General features: G+C 34.3%; 4 protein-coding genes across 13 annotated transcripts; 1 reads left to right on the forward strand and 3 right to left on the reverse strand.

The window, feature by feature from the left end:
* Positions 1-1,453: 1,453 nt before the first annotated feature.
* Positions 1,454-9,169, reverse strand: LOC140669149 (uncharacterized). 5 transcript variants are annotated; one of them, XM_072898692.1, is made up of 10 exons: positions 8,760-9,169; positions 4,194-7,919; positions 3,687-4,099; positions 3,348-3,371; positions 3,117-3,254; positions 2,915-3,036; positions 2,706-2,830; positions 2,294-2,577; positions 2,033-2,215; positions 1,454-1,949 (listed from the first exon to the last, which is right to left on the reverse strand). In XM_072898692.1, the coding sequence occupies exons 2-10, from the start codon at positions 7,681-7,683 to the stop codon at positions 1,695-1,697; spliced, it is 5,034 nt and encodes a 1,677-aa protein (XP_072754793.1). In that variant the 5' UTR covers positions 7,684-7,919; positions 8,760-9,169; the 3' UTR covers positions 1,454-1,694. The 5 variants fall into 5 exon arrangements, with proteins under 5 accessions (XP_072754793.1, XP_072754792.1, XP_072754794.1 ...); XM_072898691.1 differs by having other exon boundaries at positions 8,337-9,169; XM_072898693.1 differs by having other exon boundaries at positions 3,687-4,096; positions 8,324-9,169.
* A 473-nt stretch (positions 9,170-9,642) lies between these two features.
* On the reverse strand, positions 9,643-14,055 carry Tfb1 (transcription factor B1). Of its 2 annotated transcripts, none has more exons than XM_072898696.1 (8): positions 13,953-14,055; positions 12,881-13,085; positions 12,587-12,788; positions 12,352-12,508; positions 11,718-12,260; positions 11,293-11,620; positions 11,005-11,180; positions 9,643-10,925 (listed from the first exon to the last, which is right to left on the reverse strand). In XM_072898696.1, the coding sequence occupies exons 2-8, from the start codon at positions 13,032-13,034 to the stop codon at positions 10,803-10,805; spliced, it is 1,683 nt and encodes a 560-aa protein (XP_072754797.1). In that variant the 5' UTR covers positions 13,035-13,085; positions 13,953-14,055; the 3' UTR covers positions 9,643-10,802. The 2 variants fall into 2 exon arrangements, with proteins under 2 accessions (XP_072754797.1, XP_072754796.1); XM_072898695.1 differs by lacking the exon at positions 13,953-14,055 and adding an exon at positions 13,694-13,835.
* Positions 13,921-15,753, forward strand: LOC140669152 (uncharacterized). 4 transcript variants are annotated; one of them, XM_072898699.1, is made up of 5 exons: positions 13,921-14,288; positions 14,636-14,817; positions 14,935-15,128; positions 15,193-15,445; positions 15,517-15,753. In XM_072898699.1, exons 1-5 carry the CDS (start codon positions 14,282-14,284, stop codon positions 15,643-15,645), a joined length of 765 nt encoding a protein of 254 aa, XP_072754800.1. In that variant the 5' UTR covers positions 13,921-14,281; the 3' UTR covers positions 15,646-15,753. The 4 variants fall into 4 exon arrangements, with proteins under 4 accessions (XP_072754800.1, XP_072754801.1, XP_072754802.1 ...); XM_072898701.1 differs by lacking the exon at positions 13,921-14,288 and adding an exon at positions 14,426-14,522; XM_072898700.1 differs by lacking the exon at positions 13,921-14,288 and having other exon boundaries at positions 14,416-14,817; positions 15,244-15,445.
* A 51-nt stretch (positions 15,754-15,804) lies between these two features.
* LOC140669148 (uncharacterized) lies at positions 15,805-24,097 on the reverse strand. 2 transcript variants are annotated; one of them, XR_012047306.1, is made up of 13 exons: positions 23,802-24,097; positions 22,726-23,648; positions 22,543-22,644; positions 22,259-22,390; positions 21,880-22,155; positions 21,536-21,807; positions 21,119-21,268; positions 20,849-21,034; positions 19,763-20,773; positions 19,471-19,662; positions 19,101-19,381; positions 17,291-18,965; positions 15,805-15,988 (listed from the first exon to the last, which is right to left on the reverse strand). XR_012047306.1 is itself a non-coding variant. In XM_072898689.1 (12 exons), exons 1-12 carry the CDS (start codon positions 23,963-23,965, stop codon positions 17,525-17,527), a joined length of 5,130 nt encoding a protein of 1,709 aa, XP_072754790.1. In that variant the 5' UTR covers positions 23,966-24,097; the 3' UTR covers positions 16,898-17,524. The 2 variants fall into 2 exon arrangements, 1 of the variants encoding a protein (XP_072754790.1); XM_072898689.1 differs by lacking the exon at positions 15,805-15,988 and having other exon boundaries at positions 16,898-18,965.
* Positions 24,098-24,375: the final 278 nt, after the last annotated feature.

Genomic DNA, 24,375 nt, shown 5'->3' on the forward strand with positions numbered 1-24,375 from the left:
AATATTTTTTTTTTGCTCTAATTTAAATAAAATTAAGTTTTGATTTTTGAAAATATTCCATGAAAATAGAAATATTCTTTTGATAAAAACATAAAAGTTATTTTAAATAATTTTCTAAAATTCTAAAGCAAAGGCATTTTACTTGTTTTTTGTTAATAAAAATTATTTTAATATATATTTAGTATATTAGCATAAAGAAATTATTTCAATGTTGTATTTTAATTTTTGATAATTATTCTCGTCATTTATCACATTCATTTTCAAATTTTCAAATAAATAATTTTGATATGAGAAACAGAGAATTAACAAAACATTCCTTTGTATGTCATATTGCTTTCAATTTTCCATAAATATTATTATGCTGGAGAAAATCAATGTGTAATAAATATTGCAAAATGTGAAATACAAACACCCTAAAAAAAAGAATTAGAATAACATTAGAATAATAACAATCTTTTCTTTTAAAAACCGCTTTACAACACAATGTTTAAACCATTTATACATATAATGCTCAAATATGGAAGAATTTGCATACATTACATTACATTATTATATTCCATGGGAAGAAATGTTTGTTAAACATGTTTTCTGAAATATGTAAAGTAACATTAAACATAAATATTAGGAATTGCATCTATATTATAGAACTTTGTTTTGAAATATATTAAATACAAGCATTTGATTTATTTCTCTATAGTTTTATGATATTTCAGCAATTGTCATGTTTTATGTAATTGTATGTATGCACATGTAAAACAAAATTTAGAGCAAATACAAATTGTGAAATTATTTGAAACAATATATAATTATTGTAAATTGTTTTGCGAAAAACACATACTTATATTTCTGTAAAATACTCAAAAAAATAATTTAGTTCTCTACAATTATACAAAAATTATAATTTCGTAATTTGATAAACATGATGCAAATATATTATTCAAAAAGTAGTGACGTATAATATCACGTCATATCTATGACCATTATAATATTTCAATATGTTTTGGATTTTATCATATATCGAAGCTTATATAAGATCATCACGATATAAAGACTAAACTAAATGCCTATATTCACATGAATATTAGAGTAAATTCGATTGGACTGCACTAGTGAGCACATTAAAGATATTATTATACATAAATTTACAATATAAACATAAGTAATTAAAATATTAAGATAATTAGAATAATATAAATTAATATTATTATTACAATAATAATCAATAGTTTTTAATTATTTTACTTCTTTAATTACTTATGCCAATGTAAATTTGTGTAGGATAACTTTTATGTGCATCAGTCCGCACTAGTTCATTTAATCGAATTCGTTATTAGTTTTTGCTATCATTATTATGCTATAATTATGCTATAATGGCAAATTTGGGCTAAAGCTAGACTTCTATATCAAACGTGAATATGTTACATATGTATGAATTTTTTCCTTTTGTGCTTACCTGATATACATATATGTACTATGGCTTATCACTACACTAGTCTCTCGATTACACTTTTAATTCGTCTTTTACGATATATATCTTTATAAATAAGATTCTTCACTGGTATCACATGCAAAACATGTGTTTTATTGGTGTCGATATTGGCGATAAACGTTCGTGCGTTATTAGAAATGTATCACTGAACTTGTAACAGTCTTGATGCATTTTGCATTAAATGTAAACAGTTGTCATAATACCACTAAGATGGTTCACTATGCATTTGCACATCGCTAGATACTGATTGGGGATTATGTTCGGTATTCTGTATAGGCACCTGTGAATCAGAAGTATTAGCAGTCTCTTTAGACGTAAGTACAGAAGGAGCAGTCACAGTTGTTGTCTCTGTTTTATGATTTTGTTTCAGTGATGATGACAAAATTGCTTTCGATTTCGTTTTAACTTGTTGCTCCATGCTATCAATTTCAGCCCAAATGTTTCTCACTTCTTTAAACAACTAGAAAAAAACAAAAGCAAATTTATTTTTGTTCAACAATAAGTAATGTTTATAGCTGAACAGTAAATAAAAAATATACTTACTTGATTCAACCATGCTTCATCTGCTAATAATTCGTTTAATATTATTGTAGTGTCTTTGTGTGGATCAGCCATCTTTTTATCCGCCACTCTTCTCGCACATTCCAAAAACATTAAATATTTTTGATGAGCGACTTTATTGTATAAGGCTATTTTCTTTTGACAAATGCGACACAACAAAAAGTCCTAAAAACAGATATGAGTGAATAATAATTGATACAGATTTTGTTATGTATTATTACATTTCATTTGTGCATAACATACTTTTTCATGAGGTACTCTTGGATCCGGTGGCGAACCTTCCAATGTAGTACTGTTGTATGGTTGTCCATAAAGCAGAATTCTTGCATAGATTCTAGTTTGTTGACAACCTGCACAACATTTCCCTTTAATTTCTGAAGATGGTAAATCTTTAAGCACATTAACACACGGCCACGTCGATAATGCTGTCACGACATTCGGTTTCCATTTAGTCGTAGCCAAAAGGCGACGTTTTCTCTCTTCCGTTACTTCATCGACAGTTTTAACGTTAGACAGAAAATAATCATCTAAACAATAAAAAAAAAAAAACACATTATCCTGCTAACAAAGGGACATTTGCCTACATATAATTATTATAGTATCATAACATTTAAATATAAAAATATGAAATATCAATTTATTAATTTCGTCTCACCTTGTTCCTGAAATATTTCAGTAAGGAAATTGGAATCCAAAGCTTGCGAGATCAATGTCTGTATGTACACTTCAAAATTATCTTGATATCTCTCAGTATCTTTCATAGATTTATCGATATTCTCGCTAATCACAGAAAGAAATAAACGTTATATAAAATCTATAAAACACTCGAAAGATTTGAAATATTTTTCATATACAAGTATTCACCTATCATCAACAATCATCTCGTCCCTTAAGAATTCTACAATTGTTTCTATTTTGCCCTGCTGCCAGAATTTCACCGGCACTTGTTGATATATGTGACGATTTTGTGAAACCCATGCAGAATACTGTAAAATTCATATTGTAAAATATTTAATTCGCATACTTGTGGTATAATATACTTTACAACACTTAATTATAAATTTACCGTAGATATGTTTCTGTACAAAGTTTTTCCATTGGATTTGAATGGCTCATATTTCTGAAGCAATGTTTTACCATCTATCCTCCAAAGAGGAGGATATTCTTCATCCAAATCTGTCTTAATCACAACAAACTCGCCAGACTGAAAAAAATATGAGGCAAATTATTAGTCTCTAAAAAAAAGCACATTATTCTTTAATAAATTTTAATTCAAAATAAAACTGAAGAGATTTACCGCATCTTCTGCATTGCCTAAATGCTGCATGTAAGATATGAAATTAATAAGATTATTAATTGAATTATTTCTGCAAAATATAATCAATATAATAATTCAGATTCTTGAATTTTTTGTTTGATTTAATTTTACATAAAATTAAAAAAATATATATGAAAAGTTTTAGATGTGTATGTATATGTATGTTTTATAAGAAGTTTTATAAAAAATCAATTATTATACATAAAGAAAAACAATATAAAAAAAAAACAAAAATAAATAATTCTTATAAAAATATTGTGTATCAGATCTGAAAGAGATAAATTATTGTAACAGAATAACGTTAAATGTATAATATACCTTAAATGGCGAAATATCAATATCCTCGTCACTTGCTGCCGCTACTAATTTTTCGTCAATCTTACAAGAAAGTTTGCCAACATTATTGGAATTTTTTGAAGGCATCTCGTGTTTTTTTCTCGATGATTTTTTCGAGACAAGAACTTCTCCAGATGAATACCCATCTTCCTCTAAGATTTTTCTAATCTTTTTAGTAATGACAGGTCTCAAGCGTTTTTTCCTCTTTTCATCCTCGTCTCCGACTAATTTTACAGCAGGCGTCCACGCTGGATCAGAATCGGAATCAGCCTGTTCTTCGTCATTGTCGAAATAATCAATACCCTGTTGCCGATCCAAAAATTGTTTCGCTGATGTCTTTTCCTTTGCCTTTCTTCTCGACGTCTCGCGTCTCGGAGGGAGTAATAAGGGATCTACTGTACAAAATATACATGCGTTTTTAAAGCCATGAAAAGGATAAAAAAAAAAAAAAAAAAAAAACAAAGATTTATATACTAAAGATATATTTACCTTCTTCAATTTTTTTCGAAGATTTTTTCTCCGTATCTGCTGCTGCTGTTGCTGCTGCTGCTGCTGCTGCTGCTGCCGCCGCTGCCGCTGCTGCAGCAGCTTTTCTCTTCCTATCTGTAGGTCCACCAGGCTTAATAGGCCGACCTTTTCTACCTTTACTTTCCGGTTTTACAGCAACAACTTCGATATTATTCGTATTATTCGCATTCTGCACTTTCTTTTCAGTTTTCTTAGGGGGAAATAGAAAGTCATCATCGCTAGTAAATCCGTCATCACTCGAATCAAAATTTGCTTTTTTCCTTTCTTTCGGTAATGGAAAATATCTAGGATCATTCGCGTAGTCTATCACCGGTGTTTCCTTAACTGGTGTCTCTTTAACTAGTGGCTTCTCTTGAGATTTAACAGTCTCACCGTTGGTCGAAGCTTCCGCAGGTTTACTCGGTTCGACTGGTATATACGGCTTTGACCTATTCCACGTCGCTTTTCTACCGCCGCGTATAGCAGGTGGCGGAGAAGGATCCCTTTCACCTTGGAGAAACTTTAAATAACTCGTCATAAAACCTGTATTGGGATCTTTGCTGGGCCGTTTGAAGTCTTTATTCATTTGACTCGTATTTTGCACCAATTGCTGATCTTGTTGAAGAAAACCGAGTTCCTCTTCGATATTAGGAACGACTACCTTAGGCTGGTCGTCTCTGACCTCTTGATTGTAATTGGCGTTTTGATTCGCAACATTCTCAGCACCGAACCCTATCGACGTAATTTCAACCGAAGGCTGAAACTCGTGCGGATGATGCGGATGATGACCCGCGGGGATATGGAAAGCCGGGAAATATGGGATAGGTGGTGGCGGATGATGATGCGACACCATCAACGATTGATGCTGATGAGCTGGAGTATTTGCAAAATTACTTGAATGATGTAACGAAGACTGTGAACCAAAGGCGCCAGACGCAGCGGGAAACATTTTGGTGTGTGGAGGCGGAATATTCCACCGTTCAAAGTCAAAATAGCCATTTTGTTGTTGTTGATTTGCGTTGTGATGAGCTGGCGGAGGTATCCTACCGAGGTATTCCGTCATTGTCGTGGTCCCCGTAAGCTCGTTCGGTGCTGTACCGTGACCAACAGTCTTTTCCAAATTTTTTCTCTTTTTGTTAGCATTATCGACCTTTCGTCTGTTTTCCTCAACTTGCTTTTGTTGTTCTGTCGTGCCGACCGTAACAATCGCGTGCTGTTGGGACACCTGACAGGGACCTTGTTGTAGCGTTTGCAAGTTCTTTACAATACTCATTGGATCTCCCCTGCAACTGCTCAAATCCTGTAGTGCCACTTGATTGGGTTCAAAATACGGTTGTTGTCTGTTATCCGACATGTTCACCAGCCTTTGCACTTGTTGCTGCTGAACTGGCAAGTTCTGCGCGTTCATGTCTCCCGTGTTCGCGCCGGTATATACAGAGACGGAAAACTTTCTGTTGCCATTCGTCGTTTGGCGGTTGTCATTCTCCCAGCAGACCTGTTGCTTCTGCGTCTGTGAAAAGTCTTGCTGTTGTCCATCGTATGTCGCTTTATTCTCTGTATTATAAGCGGTTTTATTGTTCTCCGTGCTAGTACCTAATGCTCGTGTAATCACCGAGGAATACGCGACTTGTCCTTGCGATGACGGCCTAGGAACAGTGACGTCCAGAGGTGATGGTGGAGTAACTTGTTGTTGCACTCCGCTTTTGTAAGGCTGTCCAGTATTTGTACACTGATTACCATTGTTCTCAGCATGTTGTTGCAACGGCGACGGCGATGACATGGTCGCCATCGGACTGTTGTACATGGGATACGCGGGACTTGGCACATGACCCAGGGGACTGGCTTGCGAATGAGCCTGCAAGGGACTTGGTCGTCGTGGAACAACAACGCTACAATCGGGTCCATTTTGCGTTGAGGTATTGGAGGAATAAGCAGAATCTGTCGAGGTCGCGGACTTGGATCTGCCTGGATGATGATATTCCGTATCGTTCGTTCCCGATCCCGTTAGATAATGTCTGTAAGATGTGGTTTGTTGTTGTTGTTGTTGTTGTTGATTTAAAACGTGAAACGCCTGCTGCTGCTGCTGAGGATGCGATTGTAGATTGCTGTTAGACGGCGTCCTCTGGCTATTTGTAAGCTTGCCACTCGAGTTGTTACAATTAGTGGAATTATTCGGAGCGTAATTCAAACCGCGATTGTCCATAATGGAGAAGCTTATCGGTGATGATTGGTTATTATCGTGTTGCTCGTTTCTCCGATGTTCAGCTCCGTGGCTGCCCAAGTCCGGATAAATCTTGGTCTGTGCTTTAGTTTGGATATTCTGTTGAGCAGTGGCAGTCGCCGCTTTGTTAGGCGGGGACGCAAAATTGCCATTGCGCGTTCCCTGCTTATCTTGCTGAATCGCTTGCGTGGAACCTGAGCGCGCGGAAGTGCTGAGAAAAATTGTCGTTGACGCAGTTGATCTTGAAGGCGGTTGCGGTATCCTATATTCCTTACCCGAGGCATTGCTCGGCGTCGACACGATACACGATTGCTGATGTTGCAATCCTGAAGACTGCACCTTTCCATTTCCAGCAACGGACTGATTACCATTTCCCGCACTCGGATAATTGTTCGTCAAAGTATCGGAACTGAAAGTACTTGTCGGTACTTGATGAAAAAACGTCTGTCTACCGCTAATCTGCACAGGAATGGATTTTACGGTAGTCGAGGTAGGCGACTGAGGTCTCACATTGACCGATTTCTTCGTGTCTTCAGTCGGGCAGCTGGCAACTTTAAAGTCCGCGCTGCACGCAGATGGACTAGTTAATTGAGATGCATTGATATTGTTTATAGTCTGCATTGTACTAAAATGTGCGTTGAAGGTATTTTCGTAGCCGCTAGTATTGCTAGATTTTGTGGAAGGCGGACCTGGGGATGACGGAACGACACTCTCGTGCGGTAAAATACCAAACGGACTAGGGAGCTGCGTATTGTTCTGAGGTGTCCAGGCCAGAGTCGATGTCGTAGGCGAAGTCGACGCTCCTTGCTCGAAAAACGTAGCTTGATGCGCCGAGCTATAATTCTCCCTCAACGTAGGGATATCGGATTCACTCGTTGTGTTTTGTTTTGTCACCGATACCGCTTGCGCTTGAGCAAGAGCTTGTCTATGTTGAGTGACATAATGTGCTTGCTTAGTATTGGGATGATGCGGGAAGAGCGGCGAAAAGACTTCGTAACCCACAGGGGGTGGAGTTAGAAACCCCCCAGGGTTAAAAGGGGACGGTTGACCCGCCAGAGTTGCTGTTGTATGTGCCGCTTGTAAAAGTAATTGCGACGTCGTTGTTGATGGCACTGCCTGTGTAACAGCCGTTGCTAAATGATGAGGTACAAAATCACTAGTTGTAGTTGGTGTTGCCGTTTGAAACGTTCCGGTGGTGCCGCCCGCAGTGAGACGATTATACGATGTATACCATGGACCAATGGGATCCATTACCCAAGCTTGGCACAATAGTGCCTCGCTTGGTACACGTTTAGTAAATTCTCCCAATTTGCAATGTAAAACATGCACTCCAAGATATTCATAACATAACTTTTTATCTCACAACTTTTATATATTTCTTTTCACTCTTTTCACTTTATGGGAAATTATACTGAAAATATTTCCAACAAATTCAGTCATAAAAATTTCACCCAACAATTGAGATTAGCGGCACAGAGTCTCTCCATCTAAAAAGAAAAAAGAACAAGATCATATATTTGTTATCTTGTAATCAAAAAATGATTATCTTATAATAAATATTCTAAACAAACTCAATATTCACATCGTTAAAAGTATTGAAATTACAATTTCTTTAAAAAATTCATTCTTTGCAATTTGTTTAGACATTATGCTGTTGCTTCAACAGACATTCAACACAATACGACCATGAGATTACTTAGTTAAAAGAAACATTAAAGAAACAAAATATAGATAACTCTACACCTTTCTTATGACAGTCTCTTTTGCCTTTATTAATTCTGTCAATAAACGCAGCGCATTCTTTTAATTATGATTTTCAGATGTAACCACGCGTAGATAAGAAACACCAACCGCGTTATAAAACGATAAAAGGTATCATCGGCTTACGTACAAGAATGACGTACATAACAATGGAAAAATGCGCACTCGGTAGCCGGCTGATTAGGCGTCTCCGGGACACACCGCGGAATCGCGCGCTCGAACGTGAATGACGGCCAATCGATCGGCGACGTTGACAGAATCCGGGATTACTCGTCTCGGTGATGTCTCTCGTGACACAGCGTTCATCTACGACGATCGGTGGCGATGACAATCGGCGCGGATGCTGCACATCCGACGATGACGGGACAGCGGAGGACGATCGTCGCATACTCGACACGGAGGTGGCCCCCGCGACACGACGACGATGACGATGATGACGACTATGATGATGATGATGATGATGATGATGATGATGATGATGATGACAACGGCGACGCTATCCTTTTCAAGAGCGCGCAGCCATACGGCAAAATATATTTCTGCCAACGAAACAATGCAACGCTCACCAGATTGCTAAACACGACGACGTCTCGGCGAACAATACGGTAAATATGGCTACACAAGCTGCTACAAGACGAGCACAGTACGACAGGCGATACCAGGCGGGCGGCACCAGCAGCAGCACCAGCAGCACCACCGGACGGCGAGTCTCGGGTCTCGGGTCTCGGCTCACATGATCCGAGCGTGTACGTTGTGCGTTCACGGTGAATAGAGCGCATTCCGGGCACCGCTTGGCACGGCGTCGCGACGTCGCTCAAAATCCTCGTATGGGCTCATTTATATATCATCTAGAATAATACCGACAACAACCGACACTCGTCGACATTCGCGTGCGCCGTGCACAATGTCGTCCCGCACTGCTGCCCATTACTGACCACCATTTTGATCCCGGTCAACAATAGACCGTGCCATCTTCCGTCTGCTTCGGGTAAATCGCGCGCACGCCGAACTTTTGAATGGATAAACAAACCCGCGTTTTTTCAAATTTTTATTCAATCAATTTATTACAACAGTTTAGTCTGCGATGTTAACTAGAGAATAAATGTGTACAAAAAAATCGTCGTTATATATATTTTGTGAAATATTTCTTTATAAAATACCTACTCGTCTTTTAATCTGCGAGAATGGCTTTTAAAGGAAGGAAATAGATGGCAAGTATACGTACAAAATCAGCAACCTGTTGATTATTAAAATGGACTCTTACTTTTGCATATTTGTTTCGCTACGTTCCAAGTTTTATTTAAAATTTAAAACAGTAAGCATTTTTATTTTAAATAAAAAAATATATACATACGAGAAAGAAAAAAGAAATTATATCTAAACATATGCAAGAATGGAAAAAGGTGAGATAAAAAAAAATATTGAAAAAAAAATATTAAATATTAAAAATTCGTAATCACAATAATAACATTTATTATAATCATAATGTAAGAATATATTTATAATATTATTAGCCTAGTAATAATTAAATAGCGTAACGCGCGAGTACAATCAATCATTACTCTGTGATTGAGAGATAGGTATCGCGTTTATATTTTTTACAACTGCCAAATTATTGCTACAGTAGAGACTGAGTAGGCAGTTTATGAGAATCCGCTGATTGCCTTACCCAGTAGTGTAAAGAAAAAATAGGATTCAACAATTAAGACACTTAGTTGAGTATGTCGCAGATATCATACAAAGTATACCAATGCCACTGTCCGTATAGAAATAAATGATAGAACTTGGAAACTCTTTGCAACAATCTTCGAGAGACGTGAGATTCGAATTTACATGATCAACTTTAATTGCTGCAAAACTGCAACAATTATTTCAACTTTGGCTTGTTACAAAAAGTGATGTAAAAATCAAAGAATAAATAGACTCGTATAAATTATTGTTTTATAGATGTAAATGAAACAGTCAAGAGTATTAATTAATTATGAACGTATTATCGAGGCAAAAAAATATATTCACAAGCTTGACTGTACAGTGGCGATATCACAGTTATTTTGATATCGTACAATACTTGCAGTCATCCGTCTCATTCAAAAAACTCTTGTTAAATCAAAATAGTCGCATATTATAGACATTATATGATTATATGCAACTACATCTTTCTCGCATAAAGATTTATGTTTCTTCTGAGCATAATGAGATATCTTTAGAACATTCGTGCGCTTTTAAATATGAACACGCTCTTTCAAACATATGTGGTATAGGTTTTTTTTTTCATTAGAAGTAAATAAATAAGCTATAAACTACATATTATGAAAATATACATAGTTACGGATTGATATATCATCTTGTGACTGAATTCGGATAATTATATTGCGAAGACAGTTTGAAAAATTATTTATAAATACGTTTAAAAATAATAATAATAAATAAAGACAGTTTGTGGCAACACAGGACGCATGTGACCTGGCATAGCTTTGGTTTTTTCCTTTTTTTTTATGTAAAATACATCCACATTAATATCTAATTACGGTAACATTACAAAATGCAATATGTGATCAATATTGCTCAGTTTATTTACGTTGCTGTTTTTAAAAGATTTTAACGGACGGCTACCTCATTTGCATCTTCCGCTGTTGCCACATTGCAAATTTTCCGTACGCAGCGGTTAGCAGTTGATTGAGATGGCTCGTCAAGTGTTGACTAACTGCAGAGAATTCTCTTTGAACACGATCCTGGAAATGGAATTTATACAATATTTAAATTGAGATCCATGGAAATCAATAAGTGAGAAATAAATAAATATGCACTTACCTCAAAGGGCTTTAGTTTAGCAGAATGAAATCTACGTAGAGACTCGTGCATTCTGATCGCTTTTTCCTCGAGTTGTGGTGTTGTTGGAGGAAAACTTCGCCAAAAGTGCCTCAATAATTCGCACGCGCATACATATACATTACACAATTCTTTCTCCAAATCCTTTGGTATTAATTCTACATAACATTTATTTAAATAATTACAAATGTATATTTGTATCTATATTGATTGAAGAATACACAGAAAAAATGAATAATAAATATTATAGATTTAATGAAATATACTTACGTCCGAGACTCTCTTCTCGGAAACCTTTCATTAAAGATCCGCCAGGTGTTAATTCACCTAAAGCCGATACTGCTGCAGCCGGACTAACTAAGGATGTTGCTGCCTGTCGCGGTAATGTGTTGCCGCACAGCCATCCAGAAGCCTCCTTTTTCAACTGGCTTAATGTAACAAGTAATTCATCTGAAGTTGGTTCTGTATTTCCATATCCTGGTATAGGTCCATGTAAATATCGATCTACATGCGATAGATTTAATGGTGTTCCCTTATTTGTATTTATGTCACAGCTCGTGTCGAGATCATCGTAAGTTATCTTTTCTTGTATTTTACGCTGTAAGAAGATATTTTTATTAACGCGTTAGATGAAACATCCTTAATTTGTTTAAGCGCCAATTATAATTACAAAAGTAGAATAGATTGTACTGTACTTTTTTAGTCTTTGGTCCAGCGTCCAGTTCGTTATTCGTAACTTTACTCGCAGACGGTGTAGATCCATTTAACTGCGGTTGATTGGTTTGCGTCGATTGTTGTTTGGCAGTGCTGGCTTTCATAACCATTATACTATGTTGATTGAACCTCTTGATCATACTTTGATGAACGATATTTCCCGATGTTTTGTCAGACTTATTACATCCGCTCCCATAGTTTTCATCCAGCGTTTGATCCTCAAAGGAAGTGATATCTACCAAAGGATCGTTTATCCCGGATTGAAGTTCCTTCTTAAGTTCTTGATCATCTATTTTGGCACATTCGGTAAAAAGATCCTTGGTCCCAGCATTGATACGATCTCTGTGAAAATAATGTGACTGAAAGAACTTTGTCCAGAAATCAGACTCTGACATTTTGTGAGGCACATTTTCCTGATGTTTCCTCTTAACGGCTGGGTAAGTCTTAAATATACATTCTATTATATCGACGGTTAAATTGTATTTTAATCCATTGCAGCCATCAGTTTGTGGTTTAATATCTGCCTGAAAAATTTAATCAGTCCTTTGTAAGTACCTTTGATAATTCGTATATTAAAAAAATAAAAAAATCTTAGAATAGAAGAAAAGCACTTACTAGAAAAGCACTATTAACTCCTATCTCTTGACGTTGAATCTTTTTGGCTTGTGTATACTCTGCGGCATGTTGAGACCAAAATTCCTCAGATGTTATAACTTGTGTGATAACTAGATCACGATACAATTGGAGCAACACAGGATGTTCTTGGAGGGTTCTAAAAAAGATATTTAGAGTTAATAAGCTATTCACGCTATTCTATTCAAATAATAGAGAAAAATTAAAGAAATTTTACCTGTTCTTTTCTTCTAGCTCTTTATTAACTTTTCTCTTAAATTTTGGTAGTAGTTGTTGTAGCAACTCCTTTACATCGTCACGGTCTTTAATTTGTGCTTCTTGTCCATTTTTATTTACAAAGTGAAATGTAGATGATGTACCATCGTGTAATACTACCTGTAATTGTATCTTTGATTTTCCCTCTGGTGATATTTTTTGCGCTGCAAGAAAGAGTCAAATATCTTTTAGTCATACAGAAATTTTATTAAGATATACTAATTCACTGTAGCTATACGATTACTTAAAATCTTACATTTTATATCAGCATATTTATGGCTGACAGATACAGTATCTCTGTTATCGAGCATCCATGCTATTCGTTCGTTCATCACATACAAAGTGCCATCTCCTTTTTTATAACGTACTTGACTCACTTGCATCAAGACATCTTCTGACGATGTAGTCATTGTGAAGATACAAAGTATAATATAATTCTTCTAGAAATAGTGGACACAATCCTAAGGAAAAGAAATATATATATTAAACAAATATGAATAGAGATGTTTCAAAGAAAAAAACTCATATATATTTTATAAAAAAATATAATATATATTTAGATTAGAAAAATGGTTATTTATTACACTAATGTATAGTTTAACCAAAAAGAGATAATTTTTTGTACAAGATATTTTGTTACAGAAGCAGGTCGATCGAAACCGACTAAATCGCGAGAATTTCCGTGCAAAGAGCGACGAGAAAATCCTCTCGTAAATATCGCGTTATCAAGTTGGAGAAGGAAACCCCATAGACCTCGAATTGTTTGTCCTTGAATATCGCGCGACGATTATGCGGCGTATCTTATCACTTCGAATAAATTTCGTTTTTTTAGCGAAAAACGCGAAGGAGAAGCGGGATATATCGCATGATTATAAAAAGAGAACGTAGTTTGACGTCGTGGATACGATACAACGTCGTGGCGCCAACACCGAGACGATGCAACGCGTCGTGGAATTGCCGTTTTTCGTCGATCGGACGTTTTAATCGGCGCGAAAATCGCTCTCCCGCGTATTAGCCCACGTTTCCCGTTCACGGCGTGCGAAATCCGACGTGAAAAGCATGCGTTTACCGGTGTCAGGTCGCCAAAAGCCGCGGAGCAGTGTGAAGGCCCGTCGGGCGGCACGGCCATGTGCAGAAACACACATCGGTGGACGCATCGCGAGCGCGAGCACGGCTACGGACGGACCGTCGGTACGGACAACACCATCGACCTGCGGCGACTGACGGCACTATGTTGCTCAAGCGACAGCGTCGTCGTCGCTTCCTGTGCGGACCGCTCGCCCTTATTTTGTCTTCCGTCTCGCGTTAGTCGCGCCTTCAATTTTCACCTGTACACGTCCAGGAATGAGTTATCTCGTGCATTTAAGAATTAAATCGGCCATGCGTCCTCTCGGTACAAATTATTTTCAATTTCTCGAGTCACGACATTGAGCACAAGTCCGTTGTGCGCCGCGCGCGTAATCACACGTGCGCATGCGCGGCCGATTCAGGCGCCAAATTATGAATCGGCTTTTGGATGAAAAGATAAATGTCTGCAATATATATATATACATATATTGAGCTTTGAAATTTTTTCGGACAAATATATAATCGAGAATTTATCTTTCTCGTATATATTAAAATCTACAAATAAACAGGCCTCGAAATAAATTGCTCCATGGAAGGTGTGTGCGAACATAAATTCCGTTATATCATAAGAAAATATGTATCTTTCGATACATTTGCGTATACACTCCTTATAAATATACAAAATTCTTATTTTAATAAGTAACGTATGTATGTATTTACATCAGATGTAATAATTTTGATCATGTAATTGGTAATTAGGTTAGATCAATATTAAGGTTACCATAGAGAGTAACATGTTACACAAGTACTGAAAAGATTGACAAAATCAAGTAAAAAAACCCAGTGATATTTTTATATACATTTATAATAACGTGGAATTATATTGACAACATATATATATACACCTTTCAAGACCAGATGCAATTATTTTCTGTCAATACAGATTTCGAGTATGTAATACGGAAACCGGAGAAGCAAAGAATATGTTTCGGTTCCGGACAGTCACGCGATACCTCCAACAAGGGAGCGAGTCCCTTTATGAAATATTACATCTTAGAAGATAATCCTAATGTAGGACCTGGCTCCTACAATGTCTTGGAATCGTTTAACTCCATTAAAACTAAGGTACAAACTTTTTCATATATATATATATATATATATATATATATATACATATCAAATGTTATTATTTTCATATTAAATTACATTAGTTATATTTATTTTTAATCTCTTTTTTACTAGCCATGTTCTCATAGCATCAGCAAAAAGGGATATAATGGCTTAGCTCGATTCGGCAAATCTATTGCTTATGTGGAAGATTATCCATCACCATGCGAATACAATGTGCCTTCCTTTCCTAAACATGTCAAATCACATAAATTTCCATTTGGATCTACCAGTGAAAGAAAATTTTTCCATGTTAACAAAAATCCAGGGTAAAGAACTTTCATATATTGTTTTCACAAAAGTTTTCACAAAACAACGCTAATTTTGATTTAGGCCTGGTATGTACGTCAGTAAAGAGATAAAAGGTATTACATTTCAACATAGTTTTGGTGGTAGAGTTAAAATGCAACTCGGGGTCGATCTCAAGTGTTGTAGTCGAAACACAGATACTTGCAAGATCTGTGGTAAAAAGCCAATAGGAGATTATTGGCATTTGAATAATAAGATCTTCTTATGCAGAATGTGTATGACACGAGAATTTCAAGAACAAGTAAAATTTAAGAAAAGAGAACTTGAATTATTCCGTGTAAGATTTCAGCATTATTAATGTAAGTTCCAATAATGTTTATATAATTATACATGATTATGTAATTGTAGAAAATAAGAGACTGCTCGGGTATTCACATTCATGAAGGCACTGATGCAAAGATATGGCTGATGCATCCTGCTTTAATCAAACAGTGGACAAGAACAGAAACATATCTTTCTGCTTATTTAAAGGATTAAAGAAAATGAAATTATAACATATTTTGAGTTTAAATCTTCATCCACTCTTATTCTGTCATTATTATTATATGTGTCAAAGAAAATTTTTTTTATAGATTGAATTTATTTCATTATTAATCAATATTTATACATTTTCATAAACTTATGTATGTCTAATTTTATAGGCGCTATATACACACAAAGATTATATAAAAATATGCGCATATATGTATAGTAAATATAATTCAAATAATAGTTTAAATATTCTGAATAATCCAGTGTCAATATTTACTTGATATTATCATTACGTATACACAGTCATCAGTCAATAAGATAAATTCTGAGTTAGTTTGGATGATACCTTCTTCAGGAAAAAGAAAATATATAATATTAAATATATCATAAGTTAATTCGAGCACCAGTATTTATTAATTACCAGCTAATTTAAGGCTCCTGTTTCCTCATTGCATTTTTGCATATATTAAATTATAATGTCAAAAGTGAAAAAATATATAACATTTCTTACAAAATATAATAATTTTTTCATATGTCATCATCACTACTCACGTTTGACGATTGGTAAAATATACTGAAAATTCTATTTTTTATTATGTAAGTACTCATATAATCTTTATCTTAAGTAACAAGCAAAAATAGAATTTATGATGAATAATCAAAATTTAGAATAATTTATTAATCTATAAACCGAGAGAAAGAGGACAATCTTCAATATATTTTGGAAATCTATATTATTGTGTGCAAACGCCCTAGTGATGACATACAAAATAAATTAACTTATTTTGCAAGAAGAAAATTCATATAATTTTTTTCTTTTAACATCACAATTCAATTTAATAATACCAGTGAAGGATCAGAAATCTTAAGCATATTTTAATTAACATGTCCACATTAAACGTTATGTTTTTAAGCAGAAATATCTTATCTAGTATAGAAGAAGGAGTTTTAATGGCAAAATCCATGTAAGTATTCCATAATATTATTACTAATATTAATATGCATTCATTTCAGAATTTACATGGCATAATAATGAATGTGTGCAATTATATTATATCATAAGATATACACCTATAAAATAAATAAATGCATATAAATAAATATATATATATATATATATATATATAAATAAAAAATATATATATATATATATAATGATATATATATATTAATATATTTATCATATATATTTATTATATATATTACACATATTTATTTATTTATTTGTAGATATATATTTTTTTATATATATTGCAGACTCATTGTAAAGTTAGTCTTTTTTTATAGAAGGCTCAAATTTTTTTATAAAAATGATGGCTTACAAAAATTCGACGTTCTATTAAAAAGCTAAATCTTATTCTTGTAAAAAAAAACTCATTAAAAAAAATTAACAAGTAATTGCATGTTGCAATGTTGTACTTATAAAAGATAAAATCAGTTTTCTTCATTATTCTATGAAAAATTTAGTAAACATTTTAATCGCAGAGTGTGAATACTATATAAAATATTTCATATTTCGTCAAAATAAATTATAAAATATACTATGATTTTCTAATAATTCTTTCATACTTTTATGCAAACTAATTAAAACGACTGTGGACATATTTATGAAAAAAAATCATATATGTGATTTTATTTAAAAAAATAGTACCTTTAAATCTCCATAAGTAATTTCAGCCATAAAAAAATTTATCATCACCATACAGTAGTTTCATTCTGTACAATGCAATTTTCGTTCGATAAATTTTTCTTTTCTACTGGCACATATAGGTTTGAAGATATTGTTGATTGTTATTAGTTCATTCTGTACACACACATGTACATACAAATTTTTTTTTCTATTTTCTAGTCTAATTACAAGTCTTACACAAGTATCCAAAAGTATTTAGCTATCTCCTGACACATCCTGAATATCGTTTTGTCGATTTATCATTACCGAAACTATCTTAGCTTCTTCCACGGGATTGCCACCTTCAGGTGCTTGTCTCGATACTCCGGGAACAGATAATTCAGTGGAGCAGTAATTCTCCATTTTGGTATCGGTTTGCTGTGTTGATGATTTAGCAAATGATGTACTATCAATTGTCGATTCTGTACTATTATCCGACATTAGATCGTTATTGTTGGATTTATAAATAACAGTTACGTCGATACTACTGTCGACATTTCCCGATACATCCGAATCTGTCAAAGTAGAAAATTCTCCCGTGTTCTCTTCAGAGTCTAATATACTTGTTCGACTTTTCGTTGGTACGTCGTTTCGAGATATAGTCGTTTTGTTCTCCGTCGAATGATCGAGTCTACTATCGCGCATCATTGCCATACCAAAACTTCTCGCGTATTGATTATCCAGCTGTTCTGCTTCTCCTTCCGGCGATACAGCAGCCGTAACTTGTAGATCTGGCAACAAATGTTGATAGAGCAGCGGATTGAATATACTGTCCAAATCCATATGACGTACATTAGAAGTGATTAGATATGTCGTTAATTCATCACAATTCGAATTGTCATTATTTTCTTCCGCAACTAATTCTTCGCGTATTACCGTCGATATTCTATTACGAGGTTGCGATTCCGATATTTGAGATGATTTGGAAAAACTTTCACCGTCGACTATATTCGTTGGATGAAAATAAGCATCCGGTTCGCTCAAGTCATCAGTTTGAGTAGGAACTGAGCAAGTATCGATACCACGATTATTCTTGTCCTTGTCCTGTGGATTATTCCTGTGTTCTCGTAAACTTGCGAATAATTCGAGAATATCTTTTTTTATTGGTATGGCCGAAGGCGGTCTGGGCGGCAAGTCCAAGGAAAGCTTATCGAGAAGATGATTTATATGCGTTTTAGTACCTCGTGCCGGATATTCTGTGCTGCTGCTTGATAGATAATTACGAGTCGAACCGTATCGATTTTGATACTGATTGTGATAGTAGCCGGGATGTTGTGCGAAGCGCGTATTGGAACCGGTGCAATACCCAGTATCAGTCGCATCCGAATTTATAGCTCTAACTTGATCAGAACCCGACTCGAAATGTGAATTATAATTACTACTTATAGCGGAAGTCTGTCCTTCGTCATTCACGAGATTTCGATCGCTCTGTATATTATTCTGTTTCGGCATTTGTGACGTGTTATTTGCAGAATTTTCGTAACTTGTAATTTGCGGTGTAATTTCGCCGTTTTTGTCATCGGTATTTTCATTGTCGCTATTTGGTTCGATCATGTCGAAATCGTTATCAAAATCATCTTCGAAAGCTGTGTTTGTGACATCACTTAAACGTGTCTGCAAACGTTTTGTGATCTCGTCTAGTTCGGTCAACTTTTGCCTGTAACATATATATCAATTATTAATATAATTAAATTTATATGAAAAATAGTGAAACATACAATAACATAAATTAAGAAGATAATTCTGATATCATTAACAATAATTAAGAGAATAATCTCGATATTATACTCACTTTAAAGACAATGACAGAAAAGACATAGACACATCTTCCAAACCATGACCCATTTCTGCTACAAATTCATTCGACTTACGATTACTTTGTGCATATCTGTCTTTATCGTGGCTTGCATATGATAACATTCGATGCGTACTATTAGATTCTGTTATATCCCTGCAAGGCGTGTTGTACAGATGCAGCCAATTTGTCTGCGATAAATTACTGCATTTCGGATTAACGGCGTCAGTTGGTGCAAATTTTTCCAAAGATAAATTATCTAAAGGTGTTACAGTTATCTGAAATTAAATTAATTGCATAAGATTTTTAATTAAATATTTTAATTAAAGATATATATCTCTTGTTCAAAATTATCACAAAAATTTACTTTAATTTGTCCATTGCATTTTCCAGTAAAATCCATAATGTGAAACCATCCAGACACTGTGGGAAATCCAGCTATCAGAACCGAGAGATCGACAGCGGAAAAACCAATCACAATGTCCTTTTCTAAATTTATTTCTGTCGACGTATCTGGATCGATCAAATACCATACTTTGAGGATTAATCTTTTTTGATTCTAAAATAGGATTAATATATAAATTATTATTATAAATAAAATATATTAAATGTAAAGTTACATATAATAAGAAATATACAATGGATGTAAAGTTACATACATTTAAAAGATCCATCGGCAGTTTTGCATCACATTTCCAATTCCATTGTGGATTACAGTTGTGCGGAAAAACATTCGTTATCATGTACGAATTCAATTGGCTATTAGAATCGAGTTTATGAGTTAAATCTTGAAAGGTCACATATGTACTCGGTTCCACAAATTCATTTGGTCCTTTTATCTTCGGCAAATGTAGAGCACATTCAATTTCTACGACAGCTCGGAAGAAAGAGTCATCGCAATCGGTATTTAATTCTTCTTTTTCCACATTTTTTTTCGTCGCGGATGAAATTGAAAGATTATCGTAAGCGTTATTTCGTTGTCGATCTAATTCTTCGTCGTACTCTGCACCGACACCAACACTTCTATACATTTCCGTAGGTAATTGAAAATCATTTCTTGGACTGCAACTATTATCGCTATTGTCAGTGAGACTATTACTATTTAACGTATTTAAACGTAATTCTTTTTCATTCATTTCTCCTTCATCCGCTTGATTCATCTCTGTTTGCGCCGACTGGTCAGTGCTGATCTTATTAATGTGTAACGCATTCGTTAAACGGTCGACTAAGGCATGTAAAGCCAATTGTTCTGGAAGTTCAATTTCCTCCACTGGTTTCTCCGATTTTGCATCTTGAAGGCTCGAGATATCCGTTTGACTTTCTTGACTCTTGTAATCGGCGCAAGTTGAATCTCGATCGGTTGTATTATAAACGTGATAAGCGAAATGATTATCGCGTGTAACTTTCCGTGAACTGAGATTTAACACCTCAGGAACATTAGACGGTAAATTCTCTTGATAAGCGTTCGTTGCATTGTTTGTATTGTCAAGAACATGACAGTGATAAACTGTTCGTGGTATGACACTAGTATTTCTTAGACCTCTTGACACTTCTAGTAATGCAATTTGCTCCGCAGTACCAAGTGCGACCAGTGCAAGCAATTCTCCGCAAGATTCTCCACTTACTGGATTATTAATATTGACCCAACCGTCTACACTTATTACAGGATACTTAAAACATATTAATTTTATATAATTAATTTCGAAAAAATTAAATCTGATGAAAGTAAGATAAATTATAATTACCTTTGACAATAATAAGTGAGGTAAAACAAGTGGATCCCTATACGCAATGTATAATTGATGCACAGGTAGTTTTGCTATTCCCAACAGATTATCTGTCTCGCTGTTTTGTCGACTGTATACTTCTATGATTATATAATTATCTCTGATTCTCTCCAATAATTCTATACCGTGAATTAATGGTACCAACTGCAACAATGTTTTTAATGTAAAACTCACTTTTGTGCTTATACTTAAAATCATTTTATTAGACATAAGAGAAAAAATATGTACTTGAAAGAAATGATAAAATGGATTTTTCGTATTACTACAGATTTGACTCGTTGCTTTGTCCTCTCGCCAAAACGCTCTACATATCAAATAAGTATTAGATTCTGGTAAATTTTTACCCTCGGCTACATATATCAAACCATGAAGTAAAACCTAAAATCAAATTCAAATGTATAGTATATAATAAGATCTGTGATACATATTTACTTAAAACATAACTATTAAATATGAACAACTGTCATAATGTATATTATTTAGTCACAACCGTACTATGCACAACTGTCAATGTTGAGTGAGAATTACTGTGATTATCTTACTGTCTATTGTTATTTCCTACTTAATAACATTTTGTTCATTTAACGCGAACAGCCAAGCAGCGTTAAAGCACTCATTCGCTTTAATTATGTCATTTAAAGTTACCTTATCTTTAGTACCATTTTCTGGGTTACTTGTATCAATTTTTTTATTATCTGAGCTTCGTTCTCGGTGCTCTGCTATATCTCTTGTAGCAATCAAATCCTTATTGTTATTACTAGTTAAACATTCAATTCGTTTGGCAGAGACGGACGAGACCTTACTACTAGGTTTGGAAGAATGAGTCCCCGTTGCATTCTTGTATTTGTTACTCGAACTCGAGTTTAAAGATTCCATCTCCAAGACAGGGATATTTTCTTTTGCAGACATTACAGCATCTAATAAAATAACTCCATTATCGAATATTCGAGACGTCTACTTAATATATTCCAAAAATATATTATACTCACCAACAAATTCTTTTCCAAAGTAAGTAAAGTCACAGCCTAATTCTACCGTGACTTTTAAATCGCCTATTTTGATGCCTTTATTAATGATAACTACACGTTGTGTGCTGCTTAAGTTTACAGTATTTGTAATGTCATTAATATTCATGGAACCAAATCCTAACTCAGTTGGGAATTTTTGATTAAGATGTCGAACAAAAATTTTAAATTTCAAGGAAAAATTTTTCTTTATAATGTGTCTCTGTATACTATAAATACCTTCAGAGTTGAAGTCAATAACTGTAAAAATTGTATGTTATTTTATTAAATTTTTATAAAAAATTGTTCTTAATTATATCTTGTGTATTTAAATAATTTTCCCCAAAATAATGTAAATCTTTACCTTGACCAACTTGTTTTTTAGCACATGTTCTTACAAATTTAATTTCTTTATTAGATTTTATATTTGTTTGTCTCGCAGATCCAAATGTTGTATCATACTGAATAAAATATGTCAGTGACAATGGTATACCATCTATGTTTGAAAAAAGAACATGAAAATTACTCAAATCAAATATTTGTATAAAATATTAAAAATATATTGATATATACATATGTATTATGTATATATAATATCTATTTTTTTAAATAAAATATTAAATAACAAGAAAAGAAAAATTTACATACGTTGCAAACATGTAGACTTTGCACGTCTATATCCTGCAGGACTCAGTGTAAAGGATTCAATGAAAATTCTTATACTATCTACATAATCCAGAGGATGTGTTCCTAAAATGTAAAAAAAATTATGTATTATTATATTCAAAGATTAATTTATTCTGTTTACAAATCTTTATAAACTTTACCAACCTTTCATCTTGTCCTCAATTGTTTCTTCATAGACTGTATCTTCTACAGGACTGTTTGATTTTACAAGGGAATTTTCTTTCTTTTTAATGCTTATACTATCTTTTTTATTAGCTGTAATTGTTTCAGATGCCAGATCTATCAAACTTGGAGTGGGAGATGTTGATCTCAATGTATTTAAAGCTTTTTTCTCCTCTGAGGAAGTCATTTCAGTCCCCAAAATATATTCGTAAAGCTTTGCTTCGTTTTCTGCTGAAGCATAAGGACATAAATCATTGCTCATTGAATTATCGCTAAGAGCTAAAGAATCATCATTATAAGTCTCCTTTAATATTGCTCCTCTAAGTCGCTGTGCTCTAGCAACAATCTGAGCAACTAATTTGTCTGTTACCATTTCATTTAATTTCTTTTTTGATTCTTGAAAATCTAGTCGTTTAGCCTTGAGAACAGATCTATACACATCACATGTATCATTGTTTGTAGAATGTGTAAAGTCTTTTTTTTTAACATCAGCATTCTTGTAGAATGTCAGTGGTATTTCTTCATTATATTGCAAATTATCAACAACTGATGCTAAAACATCACTTTTCTCTTGTTTTTTATTATATTTGCATGTTTTCAATTGCATATTTGAAAACTTTGTTAAATATGTTAATTGCAAAGAAACACGTATTTTCCCTATTCTATCACCATTGTTACTTAATATTGGAACCAACTGAGTATAATATTTAAATGTAAATATCTTAGACAAGTCTCCTACATGTGCTGTACCAATAATCTCGCGACTCTTTTCTGCAATAATCACTAATTCTACAGTTCCACAGTTTTTCAGATAATCCTCAAAAAGCGTCGTATTAGTTTTTATAGCATATATTTTAGTTGTATCCTCATCTGTTCTTGTTGTATTTGTAATGCTATCTACTGGCCTAAAAAAAAACAAAATATTTAGTGTGCATTGCATAAAAAACAATAATATTTTTAAATACATTTAATCAAGACAGATTATTCGTTGTCATTCATCTTTGTCGTCTGATTCATCATAGAAAAAAGTAGCTCCAAAGCACAAACATTACAATCACCTGAATTGAGCACTGTCGTGTTCGCCCCACCAGGAAGCCACTACCGTGACATCTCCAGGACTTCTCAGCCAAAGGACTTCATCAATAACGAGTCTCAAATTACCGTGAACTTTGCCTTCGACTAATGGTGGCAGAGATCCGTACGGCTTCGTTTCTGAATCCATTTGTTTTCCGCAAAACAACGCATAGCTGACATTTCACACATCTGTCATTGGGCTTAGGTTAAAAGCACGCCGAACAACCATGCGATATGACGTGATAGAGTAGTAACAAGGATGAATGACAGCTACTAAATTGAGTACCAGGTTAATGAACGATACAGGCTTGCCAATTTAAAAAAAAAAAAAACAGACACATAGGGCTTTTGCACACAGGACGATAGCCAATCGATTTACAGCTTGTTCATAAAAGTGAAAGATGATTGGCTGTCGAAAAGCGTGACGCTTTTTGACACGTCCAAAGTAGAATAGACTTTTAGATCTAAATGTACACCAATCAGTGATCGCAGAGCTGTTGATTTTTCGCGTTTTCCATATTTTAAATACAGAATCCTCTGATGTGGGTTTTATATGTT

The sequence above is a fragment of the Anoplolepis gracilipes genome, chromosome 9 (assembly GCF_047496725.1).
Source record: "Anoplolepis gracilipes chromosome 9, ASM4749672v1, whole genome shotgun sequence".
NCBI lineage: Eukaryota > Metazoa > Arthropoda > Insecta > Hymenoptera > Formicidae > Anoplolepis > Anoplolepis gracilipes.